The sequence below is a fragment of the Dermacentor variabilis genome, unplaced genomic scaffold (assembly GCF_050947875.1).
Source record: "Dermacentor variabilis isolate Ectoservices unplaced genomic scaffold, ASM5094787v1 scaffold_16, whole genome shotgun sequence".
Lineage (NCBI taxonomy): Eukaryota > Metazoa > Arthropoda > Arachnida > Ixodida > Ixodidae > Dermacentor > Dermacentor variabilis.
Genome location: NW_027460324.1, coordinates 5,111,015 through 5,136,980, shown reverse-complemented (window position 1 = coordinate 5,136,980; position 25,966 = coordinate 5,111,015). Strand labels below are relative to the sequence as shown.

The window sequence follows — 25,966 nt, the reverse complement described above, 5'->3', positions numbered from 1 at the left end:
CATTTACTTTTTGTCGCTGACTGTGTTTCATGAGATTGTCACCATTATCAGGTTATCGCTTAGCGCAAGTAGTGCCTACAGTATACGAAATTTCTTTATTGTTGCTGCTGGTTCTTTAAATCAAAAGTCTTGCTTGATCAGATAGCACACAACACTAATAGTGTTGTATAGTCTCGAACGTAACTAAAGGCCAGCAATTACTCTGGAATGTGCAATGATGCATGTATAAATGGATTTGACCTGTCACTTGAGATTCGATGACTAACAACTGTGTTCCCTGTCATCGTTGTTGCTTGAGTTTTGCCTGTCCTTGGGGCACAAGTTTGCCCAATAAAGAGTTAAATTCCTGACACAGTTTTGCTGGTGATCACTGTCAACTATAATGTGGCAATATTTTGTAACAATTCATTTGTTGCACCAAGTGGCTGCAGTCCCGGCGATAACCGTAGCATCCCATCGAATTACGAAGGCCACAAGAATGGAATGAAGTGTCGCAGATCAGAGCTCATGGATGAGCTCGATGTGCATCTAGCGCTCAGACACGCAACCAATGAGCATCAAGCAGCTGTTCCAGTGCCACAGCTTAATTAAGACAGTGGCACCAAGATGGCCTGACAAGAAAGACAAGACAGCAGGTGGTGTTTGAAAACATTGTTAATATACTTGTCTTGAAGTCCACAAGAGAGCGAGAGTCTATGTACACAAAACAATCGAGCAAAATACAGGGCATAACAGCGGGCACCACAGAACCTCAGAAGCAAACGCACAAAAGCACCAACTGTATTCTTACTTTTTCTGAATGGACTGCAAAGCGATTTTTCTGAAAGACTAGCCAAGTAACACATTGGCAGCATTGTACCATCTACTATAGGAACTATGAAAACAAGTGGACTGATCTGGTGCCTGCTGAGCTAGCTCGTGAACTGTTGCCTTCAAGAGACTGCACAGAAACATAAGTGGACAAAGCAATTTCCACTGAAAATTTCTCTGACATGGCTGTCAAATGCATTTTTGCAATAGATTAGGTGAGGAGGCAAAGACTGAAAAAGACGCATGACATTTTACTGAGTTTCACTGCATAAAGCACTCTGTGAGGTCCTATTGCGGACATTGGTGAAAAATATGGGTGCAGCAATTCCAAAACCCATTAATGACTGCACACTTTTTTGCTTGTTCCAAAATCTGAAGTTCTTGAAAGTGCAGGAACCCACTGCCTGTTTCTGTGTGTATTCCTGTAGGCACAGTGATCAAGAAGTCAAGACTGGTTTAAACAGAAGTGCCAAGCAGATTACACACGTGACCGATCCTGTCACATTTTCTTGTCAAGGTCTTGAGGGGGAGGCATACCTTAAATGCATCGGGGATTAAACACACCGACACACTGCCAAAAATGCTCCACCCCGTTCCCTGAATACAAATGGGAACATGGAATAGATAACAGACATACTCGAAAAATACCTTTGCTAAATGCTTGTAGAAAAGATTGATTCTTTCACGTTGCTGCCCTGTGGCCGCGCTCTGCCTTTGCTTTTTAACGTACTGCTCCCAAGTGCAGATGTTGTCCACTTTCTACAAGATGGGGTCAAAACTGATTTTCCACTGCTGGTTGAGCTATGGTGACCCCAACAGAGAATCACTTCATACTTTGTGCACCAGGTTTTACTGCACCAAAAACCTGAATATTAACTGTTGTGTGGCTAATAATACAGCATCAGTGAGGTGGGTTCAGTGGCTGGAAGACCAGATTTTGCAATGTTAGCAAGACAAGTTGACTGGAGAGCTTACAGCTAAGCAAAAGGTGAGCGCTGGCCACCCTGCAGACGTATCATCTGCTCCTACATTGTGCTCTGTTGAATCTGACTAGTTAGTATCTACATCACTGCCTGTGTTGTTCTGCTATGACTAGCCTGGTCCGCAAGTTAGGTCCACCGCTGTTGGATGACATCAACAACGGCAAACCTGTGCCGCAAGCCGAGCGGGAAGGGCCCTCCTTTGTGCCTGTGATAGCAGACAGCAGCCCCAGCACAAGAACGTTTTGGCCTGGCAGGCATGTGGTCTTCAAGCTCTGGCTTCAGATCTTGTCATCATTAGCTTTCAGGTGGTGGTGGCAATTCTGAAGTAAATGGCACATTTCTGACAGTTACCTTTACCTGGAAGTCACCAAGATAGCAAAGCTTAATGTGAGAAGACACTAAGGTGGTTTGTAATGTTTCACGAGGCATGTGAAGACCAATACGGATTGCTATGCCATATGCATGCTTCTAGGTGCTTGTGCAGTTTGGCCATTGTGCAATTTTCACCAACAGAAGTGCAAGTGGAGCATGCAAGTTGCTGTTTGGGTCGCACCTTAGCTGATGTGGTCTGTCATGGTAGCACACTTGTTCCAACCTAAGTTTTTTTTACTGTGCTCGTCCACAGTGACGGCTACGCAACAGCATGCTGTGGATGCCAGGTATGGGTCACACAAATGGCAAGGACACAGTTACAGGTTGTACAATGTCAAGGAACCTATCGAGGTGTTCAGTTAAGCATGCCAGTTTATACTGTGTGGGACAAAATGCTGCTAAGGTACAGAGTAAAAAAAAATCGGCAGTTTCATCATGCTTTATGCTAGCTCTAGCCCTATTTTGTCTGCTGATACTTCTGCGTGCAGGGTGCTAGAAAAAGGTGCGAGTTGGGACCAGACATTTCACTGGTGTTCACTTACTGTCTAACAATATTTACTGTCAAGCCTTTCACAATTTGCATAGCTCAGTCAAAAAATGTCTAAAGAGAAAAAGCTCCAAGACACCTTACTGCAAATGTTTTTTCTATGGTCAGAAAAGCATGATCTGCACTCACAGCATCAAGTGCACAGCAAGGGGATAGTTCAATAACAAAACACAAGAAATAAGCACAGCTGTGCCTAAACAACTTGCAAGAGTGCACAATACACGACGGTTAAGGTGAGCACATACGACCATCCCCAATTGCCTGAAGCAATCACGGATATGCAGGTGACGGTATTCTTGTTTAAGAAGTTTATAAGTTCGATACCCTGAGGCCTCAAACCTCTGCTCTTTCAGTTAGAAATTGTACCAAAACAATTGTGCATTTTTTTAGATATCAACCTGCGACAAGCAAGAAACTGTTATAGACAATTAAAAACAGGCTGACCTAATCATAAATGGAAAGGTTGCATTACTTGCAGCAAAAAAGGTAATTGAAAAGCATTGTATAGTAAGCAAAGACCACGCAGCTAGAAAAGATAATGTCAACTTTGTAAAGAAAGTAACTGAAATGAGGTTTTTTCCCAAACTGCCATGATTGTCAGCCTCGCAAAACCTGATACTGTTCAAATGAACTTGTGTCCAGCAAATGCAAAAGCCACGTGATGCGGCATGTAATGCGTGTCTGCACATAAGTAGACAACAGAAGTGCATACCAAGTACCAGCAGCTATCAGTGTGCTAGTTCAAGCTGTCATGTTCATGTTTCATGACATGTTATGAAGATTCAAGTTTCCCTCAGGTTAGCAGAACGGAACAAAACTGCTTGACTAGCAAAATAGTAATAATGTCAGATCTTGCACAATGTATGATATTGAACCATAAGGTATCCCAGGGACAATAGCTGCACATATTGTCACACTGTACAGCATCAATTTAGCTGATCAATATGACACATATTCATTCGTTATGTAAAAGAGAGTGGCCTTTGTAAAATAATAATTTATCGACTATTACCAAAAACAGCAATAGTTAGTTTTGAGGCTACTATAACGTTATTGATTTTCTAAAGTTACTTTGCATACACTTCCTTTTGACTGACATAACATTGCTTGTATGAAAACTGCACAAGCGTAAGCTACATTAAAGATCGTAATAAGAAAGAATTGTGACATTCACAACTGTGAGATATGAGGAATGAGATTTCTTTGATAAAATAAATGTTTGGTCAACCAGGTGATCTGTTGTGGCAGCTAGCATGAAGTAGATCACTAACTGCAGCCAGTAGGTGAGTACATGTGCTTTTCTGCCTGTGTCTATTCTAAACAGCTGGCTATGATTTCTTAAATTTGCTCTTCAGTTACTGTAACCACTAATTTATTACATTCTGTTTATGCTTTATTGTGAAAACTAGTGATTATAGTATGTTTGGTTATGTAAACTCAAAACATGCTTAAAACAAATTAGAAGTTTCTTTGAATATGAGTATAAGCCAGTTAATGTGATTGTAATAATACTGCCAGTTGGGATGAAGGAAATAGTGTCACATGTTCCTGTGTTGGCAGATCAGTTCTGCGAAAGCACACGAAGTGGAGGAAGGTTTATCAAAGGGAAAGTTAACCACCTGACTGCAGCATGAAGCTACAAAGAAAACCCATACGGATTGCTCATACGATCTCCGAGAAATCTGCATGGCTTTTTTTTTGTAGCTTTGTGCTACGGTCACGTGGTTGACAATTTTTCCTTTCATGTTCTTGTGTTATCTTCTTCATCCTTCGTTTCAGTTTGGAAGTTCTTGCGATTTTGAGTTGCTTTTCCTTTCTTGCCTCTTCAAGACATCGAGAGCATGTGTCTGCCTATACGCTATTCCTTCGTCTTTTTGACCTGCAAGTAATTTATGGCTAGGTCTCCCCTCAACTTACTGCCAGTATATATACAAGAAAAATTTGTCGTTTCTGCCACACATTTCAGACTCTGATCTGTTTTAACTTGGCACGGTCTAATTACCTTAAGGCGCCCTGAAAATGCTCATCACATTCATAGTTTCTGTCATAAGAACATTGCGCAGGCTTAGCAGGGGTAAAATTAGTGCTGTCATTTAACTACCACATGAATGGCAAGAAGTAGAGGCTTTGAGCTGGCATTCATCATTTTATTTTAGTTGCTGCGTTGCAGCCTACCCAACCACCATGAGGTTGCACACAACTTCAGATGTGTTTTGATTTCATGTGGCTATGCATGCATCATTGTCCTACTCATTTTGTGGTGCTATCACTAACAGCAACAGTTAGTGCCTGAGCAAACTATAGATATTATGAGCAGAACCTCATAGCCAATACAACATTTCCAAGGATAAATCTAGTACACTGAGAACCGTGTAGAAACCTTTAGTAAATTGTTAATCAAAGTGTTATTGTTGCAATAATTGACATTTAAGCTGCGTACACTGCACACCAAGTAATCAGCATAACTGAGCTGCATATTTTCGATCGTTCTCTCACCGACTAAATTACCACTGAAGAGGGCTGCATGGATGGCACCTTTCCCTCCAGGATGTACCATGCATTCTAGGCTGAGCTGCTTTTGTTCGGAAAGCAAAGCGTTTTACGCAGCACACAATTTCTTCAGGCAGCATTGATTACTGTACACTGTCCATCAAGTTACATGGTACCGTTAATACTGAATCAACACAGGTAGTTGCTCACTGGTACACATGAGAAGCAGTGAAAATAAACCCAAATCAATGACTGAATAACTCATATGAGGCTTAACAGAACGTTGTACATGTCAGTTTGCCATGAGTAGCATTGACAAACCATCCACAAATGAAACAGAAGACAAGCCACTGCAAGAAATCAATGCCAGGAGCGTAAAAAAAGAAAGTATGCAAGGAGTTCGCATGACAGCATGACAGCTTAACAGAAGTTGCAGGTGCAATACCTATATTTTAACCGTGTCTGTAACTGTAATGCAGTTTACCTACAACCAGCCTAGTAACCTTCATATGAAATGTCTCAAAACTTATGGATATATTTTTACTATCAAGTGAGTTTTACAGAGTTAAAGTGCAGGCAAATCAATGCGCATGATCCTTTAATAGCCTTTACATGAGTAATAATTTAATGAATCTAGGTGTTTCAACAAATGCAGCGGTACCTGTTAATGGCTCTGGCGTAGTTAACTGCAGATGAAATGTTTAAACTCCGATGGTGCACTATGTTGGCAGGCCATAGCTGGCACAGTACTTTCATAAAATAGGAAATATACTACTAATACCAGCTCTGACACATTGACCATATAATATGCCACATGGCAGAGTACATGCTAATTTTGAGTTATAACGTAGTTCCAGAATTTAGCCATGGAATATGGTCAGCAAAGATTTCCATGAGAAAAAGCAGATATTCCAAAGAAACAAAAAACTGATTCTACCATTCACCAACAATGCACTGCATAGTTTAGTACAAAGCAAGTCTGGCACAACGTCCCTTCTCTTGCCTGAAAGCATTTTGACAAGTTTTCTCCAGCATTTCTTTGGTTCTTGACTGTTATGTGAAAGAGGTATGAGAATGTGATTGTCTCTAAAATCTTGTTTATCTGCAAAATGGAGACGATGCTCAGAAACATTGGCACGTGTTACATCAGAAAATGATGTTTCCTAGCTTGAATCCCCCTAACCTTAAATGTAAAGTTTATAAATACTAGGCAAACACCTAACATGCAAAAGAAATCGTGCATTCTAGGACTGTATTCACTACGTATGTTAACATGAATGTGCAAGATTCAGACCATGTTTAAGTGTAGAGCCAAAAAATGAAGCACAAGCTGAGAACAGAGGGCTCTGCTCTTCTGCTTGTGTTCCGTCTTGCTGCACTGGTTGAACGAGGTCAACCTCTAACCAACTCGCCCAATTTACTGTTTCACCCCTTCATCACAATTTTCTCTGAAAATAAAACCACATGTTAAAAGAACAACACAAAAATAAACACCACGTTGTCAGGTTTTAGAAGTGTTATCTATTATGTAATAGATTGACACAAGATTTGCTTTTAGTGCCCCTCACACATTCTTTCTGAAATGACACCTTTATTTTTTGCTACAGGAATAATTTGGTGACTGGCAGCATGCAACAACCCTACACAGCCTCTTTTTACAGAACACTTAAAGCTAAATATAGAACAGCAATTAAATTAATGAAATTTGATGCTATACTTTGTGAGTGATGTGTAAAAGTAGTGTGTCATCTACTCATGAACTAGGTAGCTTGCTAAAGATTAATGAAAGGAACCTACACTGTGCACGGAACCAAGGCATTAGAGTGTGGCCGTCACAAATTTCTCAATTACAAATTTGGATACAATTCTGAATGCTCTATAGCTGAATGCTTATTTTTATGTCATAAACCTTAGAAATCTAATAAATGTAACATTCCAAAAGTTTATGTTACATTCCAGATGATTACAGCATGAAGACTACGTAAACAAAATCTTTGAATACACAGCAAGAGGATGCAAGAAGCAAAGTAATTTAACTGCAAAACAGTCTCTGGTGATGAAACTACATAGCTTCATTCATGCGCTACGCTACACTACAAGAAATGCTGGAAAAAAATAATGAGGTAGGCTAACCTCTTCCTCATTTGCGTGTATGGGTTAGGCCTTTCTAGCTTGGCTTATGAGCAACTGCTGTTACGTTTGTTTCTTATCACTTGATCCTATAGTAGCTGTAAAATAAATTTCTGCATAACAGAATAGCTTCACAAAACTAGCACTTAAAGAAGAAGTAATGAAAGCCTTGCAGTGACATTGCATTTCACTTTAAAAGCCTACATAAACAATTAAACAGATGATAAACATGCCCAACTCTCAATTATACTGGAATAAGTTAACTTTTCAGTTAAAATTAATTGGTAATTTATGGGGTTTTGCAACCCAAAGCTTCACATCCGGCTATAGTTGATGCTATGGCTATATTTTTGTTAATGGCAGCAATACAAAGACATCATGCCTCGATTGGGTTTGTGTTAGTTTCACTTGTTTGCATGCCTTCACTTCTCACATGAGAGCTTTACATTGTCAGCCACTGCAGCCTAATGTTGCTTTGGCAAACGTGACCGCTGTATTCCACTTCACATATGGTTGCTAAAAAATTGTAACAGCTTGTTATTTTCTACTTTTACACTATGCTGCCTTAGGCAGTAGCTCAAGTTTGTGTTTGCACAGTTCATTAATATCATCTACAAGGACAGGTTTGCGCAAGGACCAACCTGGCAGTGCATGCCCGACAACTTTACCCCGTGCCACACTAGCTAGATGGAAAGCTGCCGAGCATCCTAAGTGCAGCCATTCCAGAATATTTCATCAGAAACGAGGGAATAGCAGGTACGCAATTATTGTTCACCACCCTTAACGTCAATGCACACGGCAGTTTTCTGAATGACCAGACTTTTATAGCCACATCTGATAGCATTGCAGGAGACTAGATCAGGCTATAGTCAGATCAGTAGTCTTGGAAGTGACCAGTGCGTGCATTCACCTATGTCTAAAAAAACGCAGAACAGTGCATGAGCAGAAGTCTAACAAGAACATGCTCATCAAGGCTTGCTGCTCTACATTGTTCCGAGAGTTCACTTTGAACAGAGGCTCGCTCATTCAGCAACAAATGCAGCTTTTCTCAAAGCGTCAGGCTTTAGTAGTGATATCTATTGTTGAAAAGTTTCACTTGCCAGAAAACGCAACAACAGCACTAGGCAGACTCAAGCGAAATTAGTTTTCTCAAGCTCAAAGTTCCATTTGCCTGTGTACAATACAATGCATGTCACAATATAATCCACTGTAGCATCTAATATTGGTATGCATACTTTGATAACTATCCCAAAGTGAGATGAGTGCTATTGGGTGTGAGAGGTGAAACACATATGCTGCTAATTGCAGCCTAATCGAAGTTACAAATTAGATAAGCATCAAATAACCCCTCCTTGCTCAATGCCATCATTGCTATATTCAACGAGGTTGGTGCAGCCACACATTGTTGATTAGGGTAGCCAACTTTTTTGTTTGCTGTTTGGACAATTACCAACTGTGCAAACAGCAAACAAAAAAGTGTCCCACAGACATTTCTTATACTACTGATTTATCGCAGCCTTAAAACCTGATCCCACACCCAAACTAAAGCAGCAGAAAAGGGAGGGTGCGGGTTAGGTTCAGCATATTTCTTTATTAGACAGAAATAAATAATTTATGTGGAAGCCTTTTCAGCACACTGCTCACAAATGTTTGCAGGCAGGCTTGTTCTGCTTCACCAATGTCATCCTATCTAGTAAATAGCATTAAAAAAATTCATTCATCCCTGCAGTCATTACTAAAAAAAAAATATACCTTGCACAATGTGCTTCCTTCTCTTTTTATTGGCATGCACCTTAATTCAAGTATGCCTGAGTTAGTGTCAACGAGTGCGAGATTGTCATCCCACCAAGGCTACTGCGCAGTGCACCCTTTGAAAGCACCGGTGCATAGGGAAAAAGCTGCCCTGAGAATGCACTGGCACCGCCAACAACGGAAACATGGACTAGACTTGGGAAAATCAAGCCATCTACTTTGAGACGCAGTTTGGACGACAGGTTCAAGCAAGAAAAGCATAAAACGGCACACTGCAAAAAACAGCTAAGCTCACTCAAAGCACCATTTTTGCAAAATCCTCGAAGGGGGACAATGGCAGATGTGACACAGGTTGCAGCAAGTCAACTGGAATGCGATCAGTGTGATCAAAAGAATGTCACTCTGGAAATGTGGTATTAGGTTACCGCAGTGCCAAGTTCTTAGAGGACGTCAATGGGCTAAAGTGCGTCTTTTTTTTTTTTTTCTTCCAGTTAAACTGCGCTTCCGGTTCACATTAAAGGGAACAAAAATTAAGTGCGACAGTGCGTTCATGCATCCATGCAACTGCACCAAGAATTTGTCTGCAGCCCTTACAGCACCTTCCTTAGTTGAAATACTCTATAACCTGCATAATTTAATGATGCTAAAGATGACTTCTTGCTATGCAAGACACGCAGCAAGTATTAACAACCAATTTAATGAACATAAGAGCATCAATTATTCGCTGGTGTCACACTTGGCCCATGCATGAAGTTCATACAAAAATCTGGTTAATACTATTTGGTTTCATAAGACCATACCATGTTTCCTGGTGTATAAGTTCTCATTTTTGGTTAATTTGTGTCTGTGCTGTGATGACGCAACTTGTTGTGTTGGACACATTCCTATTGTTTTTTCAAGGATTAATAAACAATCCGAATTTGAATTTGAACTTGTATATGTTTTAATATCTTTTTCTTCAAATAGCCTTACGACAGCCACATGCGTCAGACCCTCCCGTTAGCAGCGTAACGGTCATGGTAGTGCATGTCAGCCTATAGGATTTGATGTGCAGGCAACTTGCAATGCCATGGCAGTGACAACAACTGCCTGTGTGGTTTCTTAGATAGCATGAGTGCAACAACAAGCTTTCAAGACGGCACATGGCAGGATAAGGTGGCAACGTTCATTAGCCTGGATGCCATGCCAACTGAATTTCTGGTGCCTCCGTTTTTTTGGTGCACAATATGCCTGCATCACATGCTGCTGTATTTGCACTTGAAAATGGGAACCGAGCAAATATGCACATTTGCAATGCTGTTTTTTAAATGACTGTTTGATGATGCGTTCGAGAAGAAGAAATTTGACAACCATAACAAAAAACAAATTTTTCTCGTTTTCACATGCACTAAGTGAAACTGGGTGCTCCAAAACAAAGAAAGGTTATTTCTAGCATAGTGCAATTCATGTGTGTGTTTTGCACTGCCGCGGCAGATTGCACTGAACTAAAGCATTCCAATTATGCTGTTTCATTAAATGCAAGCACGTGTGTCGCGTTTGATCGCACTGACTGTGCAGTGAGTAGTAGTGTCGTACAAGACACGCATTTTATGTACCAACCTATTCCTTAAAAACTTACTCGTGGGAATGGTGCAAGTTATTCAACAGTGCAAATTGTACACCAGAAAATATGGTAGTTACATTATTTTACCACAATGAATTATCCTAAACCAGAGAGTTCTTGACACAAGTTGTGCAAGGACTTCACAGATTATTCATTGTTGAACTTGCACATATTTGCTGAGACCATGTACTTTTTTCATTTACGTTTGTGGCTGTCTCTTGGCTTCATTTGATCAGTCTTCTAAAGCCGACTAGTTCGGAAACAAGTACAGCAGAAGAGAAATTATATGGGCAGCATGCTAACAACCTGCAGATGCAAATGATTTTTCAAATCCCGAGCATCCTATGTTTGTGCAATTTTACACTGTTTTCACACACTGCAATAAACAAAGCACACCAGCTTTTCAATACTGAACAACTATCAGATCCAAGCGGATACTTTGCAAAAGCTACACTCATATCACAGTAACCTTTATAAAGGTAACAGCTATACCGTCACCTTAAATAATGATGACATCTGTGCAGAATTCAAAGTTTTAGTAACTTTTTATCAAGTCTGAAGGTCATGGCATCAAGCAGAGCGACATTTACAAGAGCAATGCTTAATTTTTAGGTAACTGGTACGTGGCACCTAGTGTTGTAGTTACCTATACATTTCTCTAGCAAATTTTAACTCAACCTTTAGACCTGATGAAGATAAGTCTGAAGACTTAAGATAGAAAGATCTGCACCTCGATGGAGGTTACTGCAATAAGAGCGTAGCTAAAAAACAGTATGAAATAAACAAAGGACAAGAAAGACGACAGAGGACGAGCACTGGTCTTGCTTGTGCTGGCTTTATGTTGCGCTGTTTTGTTAGGGTACGAGGCGGCACCAACGACATCTGTGCAGGCTCGAGCTCGGAAACGAGCTATGGGCGCACAGGTACACTGCGCACAGTTTGAGATGCAGGTTTCAACACAAGCTCACTTTGCACAACCGCGGTGCCACATGCATTTCTAGAACAATGCAGTCAATAACAAGTGAAGGAAGTGAAAACAGGTATAGCTAAGTGCAGGCACTCCATAGGCTTCTGCAAATGCCACTGTATTCACACTGCATTACTACAGTGCACAAAGTCATAGCTTCAAAATAAATGCACATTATTTAAGAAAGAAATACAGGAACTGAACTGAAAAACTTGAGGTGGACGTGAGGTGCATTTGACACTAATACATTCAGCCATATAGAAGTCACGCGCACGTGAACCCGTGTCAGCAAAAACAGCATCTGCTTACAAACTAAGTACATGGAAAGGAAACAACTCAGTGACTAGAATACATGCTCGTAAACAATCAGGCCTGCAACTTTAAAAATCATCAGAAAATAGCTTCTGAATACTCATGTATTACAGAGGCACTCCTATTTTTTCCATCACATCAACGTTCAACAGGGTGCACATCCAACAACAACTCGTACACCTTTTGGCTTCTTCTTGTGGGGAGCAAAAACAACACAGAAGTGCACAATGAAACATAACGACATCGGTCACCTTTGGCCATCTGTTCCACACAGGTTAGGTACGAACATCAGATACAAAAGGAGCAAAAGGTCACCGAAGGCCAATGCGCGACAGCATGGCTTACTCATTTCACGGTTCGTCCCTGATGTGGTCTCTCTTGGGTTCTGTCATAGGCGCTGCACAAGTGAAAGATATTTCGTGTTGGACTGTACACAAGATGGTGAGATACACATTCCCCGTCCCACGCCCGCCTCGTGTGCTGAAAGTTGTATCACTCGCTCTCACCAGCGATCAATTGCGCATGGTCAAGCAACTTCATCATGTTTCTAACTGGTGACAGGCACCAAGGGCACAAAGGAGTGTCCACAGTTAATAATTGTGCACTTTCCTCTTGGAATAATGCATCATTACACACTGCAACTCAGCTAGAGACAAAAGAACGTAGTGCAGCATTAATTGGCACCAAAGCACCGTGCAGACGGAGAGGTGGCAAGCAGTTGCACGAATTGGGACAGGCCCTGCTCTACACTCAAAGGAGTTCCCACCACGCTTCGACTCGACTTGCAGCAATGTGGAGGCCTCTCGACAGTGGAGAAAAGGCATGCCCGAGCTAACCATGCAGCCACTCCTAGAGCAATTGGAAAAGTCACGTGACTAGAGTCCTGTCGGATCTCTGCAGCACTCCCAGTGCAGAGGTGACGAGTGCTCTGAATGAACCAGGTAAACGTGTTTCACGCACTCGATTTCGACTTGCCGAACGCAAAGTGCATGGCCAAAGCTCTCTAGAGTGCTTGAAAGAAACCAATCAAATGTGCCATTAAAGAGCTTCAAGGCTAGATTATTGGTGGACACTTTCAAGTGCATGTTTCCTTGTACGCTGCTGTCAATGCTTGTTGCAGCAAGTGCAATCTGTCTTGTACACAAAAACTTATCTGAATTCAGATGACGAATAAAGAGCTAGTCTTAGGTATTCTCACTTTTCTCAGTTACCATGCTTTTCCAGCACACTGGCCAACTCGGACTAAAATTTAGTGCTTTAGCATTTAAGTGCGGGCAGTTCCGAGTCTTCCAACAGGGATGCCCTGAACTACATTTTGTGCCAGTACACCATGAGATGGAATTGCTTAAATGTGTATGAGCAGTCACTGACTGGTTGCTGTACGTTTAATATGGTTTACGTCAAGAAAAATTAACTAAAGGAGAAAAACAAGACCACCTTACAGTGCCCTCAAAAACAAAAATACTGCAGGAACACAATGGTGGGGAGCAGGTAAAAAATTATAAACCTCACAATTATGAAAACAAGATAGCGTTAAGATGGCCTCACGTCTTGTGCTGTCACTAGAAACATACAAAGATTTCATGGAGCAATTGGGCAGGCCTCAAAATAAATAATTTCTGGTTTATATAACCATCCATTGACGGCAAACAATATGCGCGTCCAAAATGTGTCACCTTCTCTGTCTTGACATGTGTCGTCGCATCAACATTGAACTTCAGCAATGCTTCAACAACTAGACTGCTTGTCTACAGGAAGAGCGTGCTCAGTAACAACAATATCAAATCAACAACCATTCCTGTGCTGCCCTTTGTGTGAAATGCAGAGTTCGTGCAGACTGAAACAAGCCCTCAGTCTGTCCAGAAATTTAACAAAGTAAAAGGTCTCACTTCCACTCAGACCTAGAGTGATCAGACAGCCCCCTGCAAAAGACAATGTTGCACTGAAAAATTTCCCCACGATTGTGGTCTGTTTCACCATGGAAAAACAACATCACTTGGTTATCGCAAGATTCTGAAGCCATGATTTTCAGATTAGAGCACATATTTTCCACCGACTGACTTTGCAGGAAGCCGAATGTGCTGCTGAAATCCACACAGCAGCCCTAACTTATATCATATAATGAGAGAAAAAAATAAGGAGACCGCTACAACAATGTCGCCTAAACTTTCTTTTCAGCTCACTGTGCAGGGGATTCCTTTTAGTTACAAGAAAGTCATGCAATCATGCGCAAGTATATTGAACATGAAAATGCACTCAAAAGGCCAATCAATGCCTTTCGGTAATGGCAACCTTGGTTACCAATGAGAGCATAACGTCACCTGCTCCCTGAATTTGAATCCACGACAGGCTGTGTCATTGTGACAAGCTGCCACAGTGTGCACAGCTCACTTGTGGCACAGAAAACGTGAAGGGAAGCTTGCACGTGTGCGGTCGGGCCATGCCCCGGTTGCCGAGCGCCGACCTTGGGCGACGCCGGAATCGCAGGCCTCCCTCCTCGTGTCGTGGCAGCGGCAGCAGTTAGCAGCCAGGGAAGCGCCCCACTTATTGGGCAGGCGTCACACGAAGCACTCCAGCTTGGCACACAGCTTGTACTCCAGCTCGGCCGTGTTGTACAGCTCCAGGCCCTGTGCCATGGCACAACCACGCTCAACTTGCGGCCAGGTTTGTTTATTGTTGCGACGCATTGTATAGGAAGCCCTCAGCAACGTCACCCAATGTCATTTTCAATTTTTCCGTTCACCTTAAAAAATAAGTGTTCCGCTTAAGAATTCAGCAAAATAATGCTACGATCTTAAATTAGACCTAATAATGTCTATAATACTGAAAAATCATGAGGATATATGCAGTAGTTAATTAACGATTCCATTTTTGGTACACATTGTTCAATAAGGTGCTTGGCAGCTTTGCTTGCCTGTGTGTCCAGAAAAACAAAACAAAGAACCATCATTGCATGCATACCTCACCATCGCAGATGTGAGCTTCTAGATAGATACAAGTTGGTTCCACAGCCATTGATCAGCAAAAATTACAGTAAACCCTCGTTAACTCAAACTCTGATATGTCGAAATATTGGTTAAGTCAAATCTCTTTTTTCACCCATGGTACAAACCCATGTGCTTTTCACCTTTTATCTCGAAAAGCTTTCGCATCGGACTCGGGATATCTCTGAAGCTCGACTTTAAAAATACCAGGCAGAAGGCAATGGGGCACTCGCTTTTCACCTGCTGGCAGCTCGCTAGCCAAGTCAGATGTTGCGCCGGACTGCGTTACTCGCTCAGATCTTCTGCCCCCTCCTTTCCCTGCTCGTGCGCACTTGCTCGACTGCCACCTTGTTGTGGCCACACACAGCAGCAGTAAGCGGCAGGTCATTTTGGAGTGCTGCTCTTAGGCTCCTGTGGCGCGTGTCGGCATTGTCTGTCGTAACCGAGTGAGTGCAGAGCGCAGTGGGAGATGAAGGACGGCGATAGAGAAGAGAGCGCAATGAGGAAAGCAAAGGAGGAGGGTATGGCGAAAACATGAGCAGAAAAGTGTAGTGCTGCGCAAGACGGGCTTTGCGGTGACGATGGCTACGAGATGACACCAGAGCAGTGCGTGGAAACAAGGTCTGTATGGAAACAAAGCACAGCATGAGTGGAGGGCTATCTATGGAGGTTGCTGTGAATCATGCCCACGCATCACCCACGTGCTGTATCTCACGATCTCCCGATTAGCGAGGCAGACATGCCACATTTCGCTTGATTTGCAATGTGCCACACGAGACAGATTGTCTGCACCAGCCAACATTTTGTGAAATGAAAATATGTATACAGCTACGCTAAAATTTTGCATTAGGGAGTATCGTAATCGTCGGTGCACTTTTTTCCTAATTAAGGACGCTGTTAAGGGTATATCAACGTGGTGACAGTATTAATCATTACCTTGAGCAAGACGACTGGCACTTTTCAGCAGGTGTAATCAGCCTATGCGCTGCACCCAAAAGCATCTCGCGAGCCCACAAATTTTCAGTGAAATTGTGGCTTTGTAAGGACGCTTGCTTCATGCTCATACGATGGTGAGGCATAAATGTTGCATCATTTGCGGGCATCTGCTAAAGATGTGACAAATCTGCCATTCTGCAGTTCAGTTTTTCCTTTCAAACTGAAATTGTCCAGAATTCATTACAATGCAGAAAGTAGCAGCGCCAACTGTTTGGTTGTCTGAAACAGGTTATGCTCCGATGACCAGCTTCAAATACTGCATTAGAATCAATCGTTTTGGCGCGGCGTCAGTAGTGCCTTTGCCCATAGATGCCGAAATGTCCAGTGCAATGCACGCGAAAGTGATCGAGAATATTGCTGACGGCATTTTGGAAAGCTTCCATGTTGTCTGTTCAGCCAGCAGGCCTCTATTTTTGTGATTCTGCTCATCTCGAAACTCTGTTTATCTGGAAATTTTTTCTGGTTTTTACAATGTCAAGTTAAAAGGGGTTTACTATAATGGATGACCCAGGCAACTGCTTTATGGATTGATGCGAACAAAGAACTGAAATAGTGTTGCAAAATTGGAGTGAAAACAAAGCAGCGGTAAGCACGAACATTATGTAAAAATGTGGGTCATTGACCATTAGTATTGTAGCCAGGAAGACATGAGCCACTCTCCTGGTGCTAGTGGCAAAACCGAAAGAAGACTCAAAAGACTCTGGCCATGAGTCTGAAGCTCATGCTCACATCGGTTCGGACTGCCTTGCGCTTGCTGTAGACTGATTTGCCTTAGTGTGAGTAAACCGTGTGAGGAGAGAGTGGCGGTGTAAGCAGATTGAGAGCTCGAGCAAGGCAAGGCGTTGTTCACTGTAGTTGGCAGGCGAAGGACCAGGCGGCGCGAGTGCAGTGGCAAAAGAGGAAGGAAGGTGCGGGTGGTGCAAAGTGTGGTGTGGTGTGCACGGATGGATGGAGTGGTGGGAGAGTTGCCGAGTGTGGTAATAAAGTGAATGTTTGCGGTGGACGTGTCAGCCTGTCTTCATTCGTAACAAGTGGAAGCTCATCCGAGATCAACATGGGCATCGACATGGAGGCGGTGAACATTTCAGAAGAGTTGCTGCAGCATCTTCTAGGGCAGACCAATTGCTCCGCCGTGCAACATGAGCTAATTGTGGCAGCAGTTCATCAAAGGCTCCTGGCAGCCAAGGCTGTGCTGGCAGGTTCTGCGGCAGCAGCGGTGGGGGCTCAACCGTCAGGTGATGCCGCTCTGTGCTCCGCTGGAGGTCAGCTCCCTAAACCGCGAACAAATGTCGGCTACGATGTCTGACTTTTCGCCATCGTTGCCTCTGTTGCTGAAGTGTCGCCTAGCGACAGTGATAAGGACGACACGGAAAGCGACAGCATGCACGATTTAGGCCCGATAGTGGCAGCAGAAGCTGCGCGTTACGTCAGCCTCATGAATGCAATCGTTGCGACGAGAACAGCACCCCGCAATGAAAAAGTGCCCCGCGACTTCTGCAACACTACTGCACCTGTGCACGGAGAATATGCAACGCCAACGAGGAATCCACCATGCAAGTGTTTGCCGAAAAGAGAGGACTGGCTGAGCAGCTGGCTCACAGCTTCAAGTTTGAGGCCGCTGTCGTCGCTGCTAGGTCGCCGCGGCATCAAACGAAAATAACACGTTTGTCGTGCGAAGTAAATAAATACTGCATGTTTTTTTCCCTTTCATCGCACTCTCTCCGAGTTCCGTTTTTGACAGGTAAGTGGGCGATATCATACTATTTCGGTTAAGCAGTACTACGATTTAGTACGTATTTTTTTTTTTAGCTCCGGCCAACTATGGTTTAACGAGGTTTCACTGTATTATAAAAACATAGAGCGCTAAAAACAAACAGGGCTTAGAAAAAGAAACACACACTACATGCGTGCAGTGTGTGTTTCTTTTTCTATGTCCTGTGTGTTTTTAGCGCTAAGTTTTTAAAATAAGGCCCAATGGAGCGTGCTTGGAGGCGGTTGCAGTACAAGCTGTGACTGCCTTCGACTGACCAAGTGGCAAGGGGCTTTGCATTTCAGTCAGCTGTGGATGTGACTGGCCTGCCTGGAATGCAGCCCAGAGTGCTGATGGCTCCGGCTGTCCACGCTGTTTCAGTCTCCGCCGGTGCCATCTTGCTGGTCATTGCATCCCGCAGTGATACAGCCATCCTACCATTGAAACCAGCTGCATGGACTGACCGCTTGTGCTATAAGGCTAACTCTCTTAGTGCCGTCACAGGGATACCAACAGTGAGACTTCGGAGGATTTATCTGCCATCACTGCAGAGGTGTGGGTCACCTAGATTGCGAATTGTCCTACATGTCAGTGTACTGGTATGCCACGCTGCTATGAATGCAATGGAATTGGGCATTTCCGATCACAGTGTCTGGGACGTGCAAGGCAGTAGGTGCCACCCCAGTGGGCACTTAGGTGACTCAGATGAAGAAAAGTTGCATACAAAGCTAGTTTACCCAAGACCCAGCATAATTAAGCAACTGCAAACCTTCCTGGACTTGCTAGTCATTATAGGAACTTCTTCATCTCTCACTTCTCACTGACAGCACATCCACTCAAGGTCCTTCCGAAGTAGAATGAGCCGTGGCAGTGGGCACAGAGTCAAGTGTAGACTTTCGCTGCACTCAAGTAATCCTTATCTCAGGATGCAGTTGTGGGCCTTTGAGATCTAAACCGACCTTTTGTGGTTGAAGCTGATGCAAGTGGTGTTGGCATTGAAGCAGTGCTAATGCAGGCTGGACGACTGCAGCCTGTTTACTTCATTAGTCGGGTTCATACAGAGGCCGAAAGCCATAATACTGTCCAGGAGTGGGAGTGCCTTGCAGTAGTGTGGGCAGTGGAAAAGTTCAGAGCCTATGTCGAACTTACTGAATTTGGGATCCACTGTGACCACTCGTTCTTGTCATGGATGTTTAGCACCGACCAAGCTTTGCCCAGGGTCAAGTGTTGTATTCTATGACTACAGGGTTTCATCATCATTTATCATCATTTATTTTTCCTTAAGGACCGTTGTCGGGGGATTACATAAGTGGGGGAGGGGGAGGTTACAGAAGATAAGGATAGAAACAAAGATATGGTTACAATTGCTTACAAAACTCAGCCTGTGGATTCGTATTAAAACAAAACAAAAAAAAAAAGCCAAGAGGCACACTGAATAGAATGCAAAAGCAAATCAGCAGAACAGTCACAATGCGAGACTGCAATCGCAAAAGAATGAAGGCACAGTACGGTCACTATAAGGTTAGGGTTTAAGGTGATCAGTAAGCAGCTGCTTGAAGATAATGGGGTTGCGCTCATTGACAACTCTATCTGGTAAATTGTTCCACTCTATAATGGGGCTAGGCAAAAACGATTGATTACAGGAAAATGTTGAACCATGCAAGCGCTGGATGACGCAAGAGTTAAAAAGGCGACGAGATGTACGGGTTGGTGGGATTAGAAGCCTTCCATGCAGTTCGGGGAAGTTATAATAAAGTCACTGGAAAAGGCACAGTTTTGCAATTTTCCGAAGCAACACAAATGGTTCGAGTTATAGAGATGATTTAATCGCACTGACACTTTCTTCACAGCTGTACCGGCTTCAACTGCCGAATAAAGCACAGGTGGGGACTGGCAAATATACCCACAGATGCCTTGAGCAGCACCCCTCTTTAATGTTAAAACCACCCAAGTGACAGTCTAGTGACAGTCTACATGAGACACTGTTCCCCCTTGCTGCTCGAGAACCTGAAGTGAAAATTACATTTGAGCAAGTAGTAGTAGCCTTAGAGGAGGATGCTACACTCTTAGGTGACACAGGACGGCTCATCCAAGAACAGGCTCTTGATGGCCGTCTCTCAGGACTGAGGACTGTGGTCCAAGAGATTAGGCTCCCAAGCTTGAAACCTGATCGCCACCTTCTTCATAATCTGGCAGAGACGACAGAACTGGAGCCAAGCGAGCTGCTGGTCCAGCAAAGAGGCAACAAGAAGGTGTCATGGCTACTTGTTCAACCCCGACACTGAAGATGGCACACGATCACCACACTGCAGCCCGTCCTGGATTTTTCAAAATGATGAGACATTGTCTCAGCACGGTTAGCCTAGCTAGGCACGTGAGCTGAAATATCAAAGTATGTGCAATGCTGTGCTCTCCGTGAGTGCACAAAAGCTCAATGCCAGAAGCCTGAGGGCCTCATCAACAGTCAGCCCAGCTCCCATGGGAGAGCTTAGTGCCAATGTTATCAGGCCCTTGCACCATCACACCTCGTGGTCACAAATACTAGCTGGTGGTTACCGACAAATTCACTAATTTTCCAGAGCTCTTTTCTCTATGAGCAGCAACAGATGCGAAAATCTTATGTACTGTTGCAGTTTTGTGTTGCCATGATGCACCTGTGGCCATTACAAGTGACAATAGGAAGCCCTTCGTGAACACTTTATGGTGCAGTCTCCTAAAACACTGGGGCATCAAGGACCATCACACTGTCCCATACCGAAAGGCAGGACAAATGGTTGAGCACCACAATGGCACCATTAAGCAGTGCCTACTGCCATACTGCTCCAGCCACAAGGACCTGTCATCGTTCATAACAACCGCATCACATATTTGGTGGAGGTGTGGGGATTCACGACAAAACCTGAAACTCCACTTCTGGACGTTGCCTTCTGTTCCCGCACAAATTACCAGTATGGCCTACTAGGCTCCTGTACAGCCAGTGCCTTTGGCAGTTACCGTTACCTGTGGCGCCATTCACTGTCAGCAGGATCCGACATATTCAAGAGAACAGGGCATCACTCTCTCGAGTGATACCGAAGGGAACAGATGTGCTGACTGCAAGTGCCTACTCAGCGTAGCAGGAGCAGTGCACCAAAATGATAAGTTAGCCAAGCAATCTATATATATTACTATATTTATATGTATCTAGGCCAATAGATTTTTTTTTCAAATATTCATATACCAAACTCTAGGGCTGGCTTAGATTCAAGGATTTTAAAAAACATGGCAGTTTTTAATTGAAATTGATAAATAATGTGCATAGCTAGCGCCATCTAGAAAAGTTAGTATTGTGACCGCTACTAGCCACACCAGTAGCCAAGTGAAGTACACGAGCGATGTCGCCATTTTGACCGGTGTCATATCAGCTTGCGGCGTGGCGTTATCGTAATGGCACGAAACAGGCGATGCCACTGTGCTGCTGCTTTCAAACAAAAGGTTGTGCTAGCTGCAGAGGCATCGTCAAACGTTCCAGCCAGGCAGGACTTCAGCATCGGTGAGAAAAACGTCCGTCATTGGAGAGGGCAACGGGAGAAGATTTTTGCATGCGCCGGCCGCGACAAGATGACAGCAATAAGGAAGACAGCAACATAGAATAAGCTCATCATCTTCATATTCAATAAATGCTGTTTTCATTTTGTGAATGCTATCCTCGTTTTTTTGTTCAGCCTACATTCGAGGTAAGCTTTTCCTTTTTTTTTTTCTGGCTTCGGACTTTCATGGGTTAGCTCAGAATCAGGGCCAGCCTAGATTCGAGTAAATACGGTAGTTTTCATGCTTTTAAGTTTCTTGATCTTTTTGGTTAGATTTATCATTAATTTATCATCAGCCTGGTTACGCCCACTGCAGGGCAAAGGCCTCTCCCATACTTCTCCAACAACCCTGGTCATGTACTAATTGTGGCCATGTTGTCCCTGCAAACTTCTTAATCTCATCCGCCGACCTAACTTTCTGCCGCCCCCTGCTATGTTTCCCTTCCCTTAGAATCCAGTCCGTAACCCTTAATGACCATCGGTTATCTTCCCTCCCCATTACATGTCCTGCCCATGCCCATTTCTTCTTCTTCATTTCAGCTAAGATGTCATTAACTCGCGTTTGTTCCCTCACCCAATCTGCTCTTTTCTTATCCCTTAGCATTACACCCATCATTCTTACCATAGCTTGTTGCGTCATCCTCAACTTAAGTAGAACCCTTTTCGTAAGCCTCCAGGTTTCTGCACTGGTTGGTTAGATATAAGTATTTAATGAATAATTTTATTTTTTTCTGCAAGTAGAGTCGACTTGCAGAAAAAAGTTCTACTAAAATTAAGTTCTTCTAAAAAATAGAACTTTTTAAAGTGCAGCTCTTAGATGCCAATTCCTGCATTGAGCATCAGCGTTCCTCGGCGCAACTGAGCGAACGATGAAAGAGCGAATGAGAAGTGCAGCAAGGGATGAAAGGCTGCGATAATGAAGAGAGCGGGAGGAGGAAAGCAGAGGAGGAGGGTATGGTGAAACCGTGAGAAGAGAAGCCTAGTGCTGTGCAAGATGGACTCTGCGGCGATGACCGCTACAAGAAACCCATCGTTGTCGGTTCACAGATGACGCCATCGATAAGGCATGCGGGCAGCTTGTCCACCGATACCATATATGAAACCAAAGCGCTACATGAGCGGAATTCTGTGTGCGGCGGCTGCTGTGAATCGCGCCCACGCGTCACCCACACCCTGCCTTTCGCTATCTCTCGATTAGCAATGCAGTCGTGCAACACTTCGCTCTGTTGGCAATGTGCCGCATGAGACAGATTGCCTGCGCCAGTCAAGCTACTCACACCATTCTCTTCCTAATGTAAAACGTGTACTTATATAATCATAGTACAGCATATTGACATGCGAAATGAAAACATGTATATAGCTGCACTCAAATCTTTTACTACGCCTTCTTAGTACAAGATGACAGCCAGTACTGGGAGAAACCCTCATGTGCGTTGTTCTGAGTGTGAGCGTTCCTAGTGTTGGGAGAAACATGGTTTGAGTTGGTACGTGAAGCAAACGGGGCAGTCTTTATGTTTAGCATGTGTGTACTAGGGTCAGGACTAGACTGTCGAGAGCTGAAGGGTAAGCTAGCTAAGTGGGTTGGAAAACTAGAAAAAAAAAAAACTGAAGAGCGAACAGAAGCAGAGGAAGGAAGTAGAAGAAAGGCTAGCTAATGTAAAAATGAAGCTGAGGGGTGCCATTCCGCAAAGCAATGGTGAACGCTTTGATGCGAGCACGACGAATGGGGCTGGAAATGAAGCAAGAGCAGGTAAGGAAGCCAAAACCACCACGATGGAAAGCAGTGGCGCACATGCCAGTGATGGTCACAAAGGGGCGACCACTGACGTGCCGGCCACAGAATACAACAAAGCGAAGGGTGAGGATGAGACAGGGAGGGAGGGCATCACGGCCCCAGGTGCACCTTTCGGCAGTGAGGGAAAAAAAAGCTCAGTGTCCTTCCACTCTGTGAGGAAGGACCAGTATATGTGGGCCCCTTAATGGCAAACTGCACCTCCACTGCGGGTCGGCCCGGCATTGCACTATCTTCGCATTCGGCCCACGTACGGGGAGTTTTGTGTCGACACATGGACACGATCCTGGGGGAACTAGCCCTTAACAGCTGTGCTGTAAAATTAGTAATGTATCTGTGTTTCTTAATTAATTAATTATATAATTAATTAATGGCAATGACGGACGTGGGAGCAGGGGCAGGAGTGCATTTGCACGGTAGCGCCGAGGGGCACCAACGAGCCTGCTGTGGAAGACGACGACGCTGAAGCCAATACTGATGATGATAGTTTTGTGTTAACACATGGACACGATCCTGGAGGTAGTAGCCCTCAACAGCTTCGCTGCAAAACATCAACATGTCTTTCTTGGCAATTCAAACATGCAAAAAGTAGAACCGGTGATAATAGAGAGGGTAGGTGCTGGCGAGCGAGTACAGATTAGTGCGATTACCGGGAAACTGATTAAGTAAGTGATAATGAAAGCGAAACAACACATGTGGGAAACAATGGAGGAGAGAGGCCTAGTGGTGATAATGGGTGGAGTTGCTGACATACTGCAAGGATGGGGGACAGGGTCATGAAACAAATAGCCAAAGGGGCTACTGATCTGTGGAACGTTTCAAAGGAAGCACAACTTGTAGTGTGCACAGTGCCAGAAGTTGAAAGGCAGGGGCATGCAAATGAAAGGGTAGTGCTTGCAGTAAACAGAGAAATTTGGACCCTAGCTTAGGCAATGAATTTTACAATCATTGGCATCAACCAAGAAGTGCACCGGGCAGGCAGCAAAGGCGCTTCTGTGTATGGACAGGATACATTTTAACGACAGTGTAGCAACACCAGTTGGACGTTGATTTGTGGCATGGACAGTAACTTTTTTAGGCGGGCCCCAGGCAATCAGGAAGGAAGATTAAAGGGACCCTGAAACGATTTTTGACGATTTTGTACAAACATATTGAGTCGTTAGGCTTGGCCCTTCAGATCATTAAGTGATGCATCTAAATGCTCTGCATGAAGTGTGTAATTTATTATGAGGTTTTAAAAATGTACATCGCTACCAATCGCAGCATGCCATTGGCCTGAGTTTTCAGCCACCCCTGACCAGGTGACACGAGGTGACCATATGACGCCAGTAGGTGAACTATCCGATTGGCTGCCTAAGGCACATTATCGATAACTTTGTCAAGTTTATGGTGAACAAATGCTTTTCGCAATAGTTGGAATGTTTGTTAATTTCATGATGGAAAAGTGCTGCTAAAACAGAGACTTGGGAAGAACACCGGACAAAGTGTGTATTTGTTAATTTGTTTCTATAAAAAAGAAAGTGACAGAAAGAGTGCACAAGGACAACTTATCACTACTATACACAAGCACTTCCCGCACACAGCAAGTGTCGTCTGCTTGTGTTACAACGTGCTCCGCCTTGACGTGAGCTGTGCTGTCTGTGTTGGTCTCAATCTGTCTTTTCGCGAGCACCATGGTTTGCTCTTGCGTTGTGGGCTGCAAACATAGTGATCAGCGACATGTCAAACTGTGACACTGTGTCCTTTTGTGAGGCAAACATGACAGCAGAGTGGCTGCAGTGCTGGTTGTCGGTATTTAATCTGCACCAGCATCTACGTGTTCGTGGCCATCACTTCACGCCAAAGGATTACTACAACAATAGTGTTTTGTGTGTCTGGTATTCGGGTAAATGCAAGTGCAAGCGAACTGGACCTGGGTGTTTTACGGGATGAGCGAAGGCCCAAACGTGAATGGCCTGTATGGTGCAGCCACCTAGTGGCACAGAGCTCAACCAAACACAAAACTAATACAGCAGTAACCAAGTGTATTCTACTTTGCTGCTGGTGTAAATTTTTGGCAGGAGCGTAATCGTGAGCACATTGTTTTTCTAAATGCTTAAAATGTTTACAGTTGGTTACAGCAACATTAGCTCTTTAGTTAGCTGGTTACGCTCTGCACAACCAGGTGGCTGGACCGTGCAGATTAATCAGGCTACACCCATACATCTAGTGTGTCTACACTAAAGCTCCTTCATCACAGCATTAGTTGCGAGATTTGTGATAGCGATTTTTTATGAAAACTAGTAATAGTTAAATGGAGGGGTTTTAGTTAAAGCCTACACCCATCCGTCAAAACACCCACCTCACCTGTGGTTACCAGGATACCAGACACGCTCGGCGCTGCGACAGAATGCTCGCAATGCACGCTGCTTTGATAGCTCTCGCTTGGGATCAACTGCCAGGTGGCTGGTGGAGAGGTTAGAGAGGCTTTGTGTGCTCGCTGCAAGACAACCGGAAACGGAAGTAGATGGCACAACGTCCCATCATGATGGTGAGCCAGTGAAGGCGGAGGTTAGCCCTGATCACTGAGCGAACGAGTTGAGGAGAAAAAGCATGGCTATGGAAGAGGGTAACTTGTAATTATCTGTAGCTCTCTTAATATGAGATGTTTCACACAAATAGAGGCGCGAATGTCTTAATGTAGCTGTATCCTGCGCATCTACAAAATTTGTCCGAATCGTTTCAGGGACCCTTTAAGTATTGAATGTAACGACATACTAGTAAAGGACAGAATTAGACCACAAGGAGTTAAGAAAAGATGCACAAAGGATAAGAATAGAGAAGGTAAAATGTGTTACATAAACATGCAAGGTGGTCGCAAGCAGGAAAAATGGCTGGAAATTCAAACGCGTCTGAATGACGAAGCGATA

At 43.8% G+C, this 25,966-nt stretch overlaps 1 protein-coding gene across 1 annotated transcript in view; it reads right to left on the bottom strand.

Annotated features, from left to right (window-relative positions):
- Positions 1-636: 636 nt before the first annotated feature.
- Positions 637-25,966, bottom strand: part of LOC142568039 (1-phosphatidylinositol 4,5-bisphosphate phosphodiesterase-like) — a 272,674-nt gene continuing 247,344 nt past the window's right edge. The window contains exon 30 of the mRNA XM_075678120.1: positions 637-14,593. Within this exon, the coding sequence (XP_075534235.1) occupies positions 14,525-14,593 (69 nt within the window). The 3' untranslated portion in view covers positions 637-14,524. The remainder of the gene's footprint in view (positions 14,594-25,966) is intronic.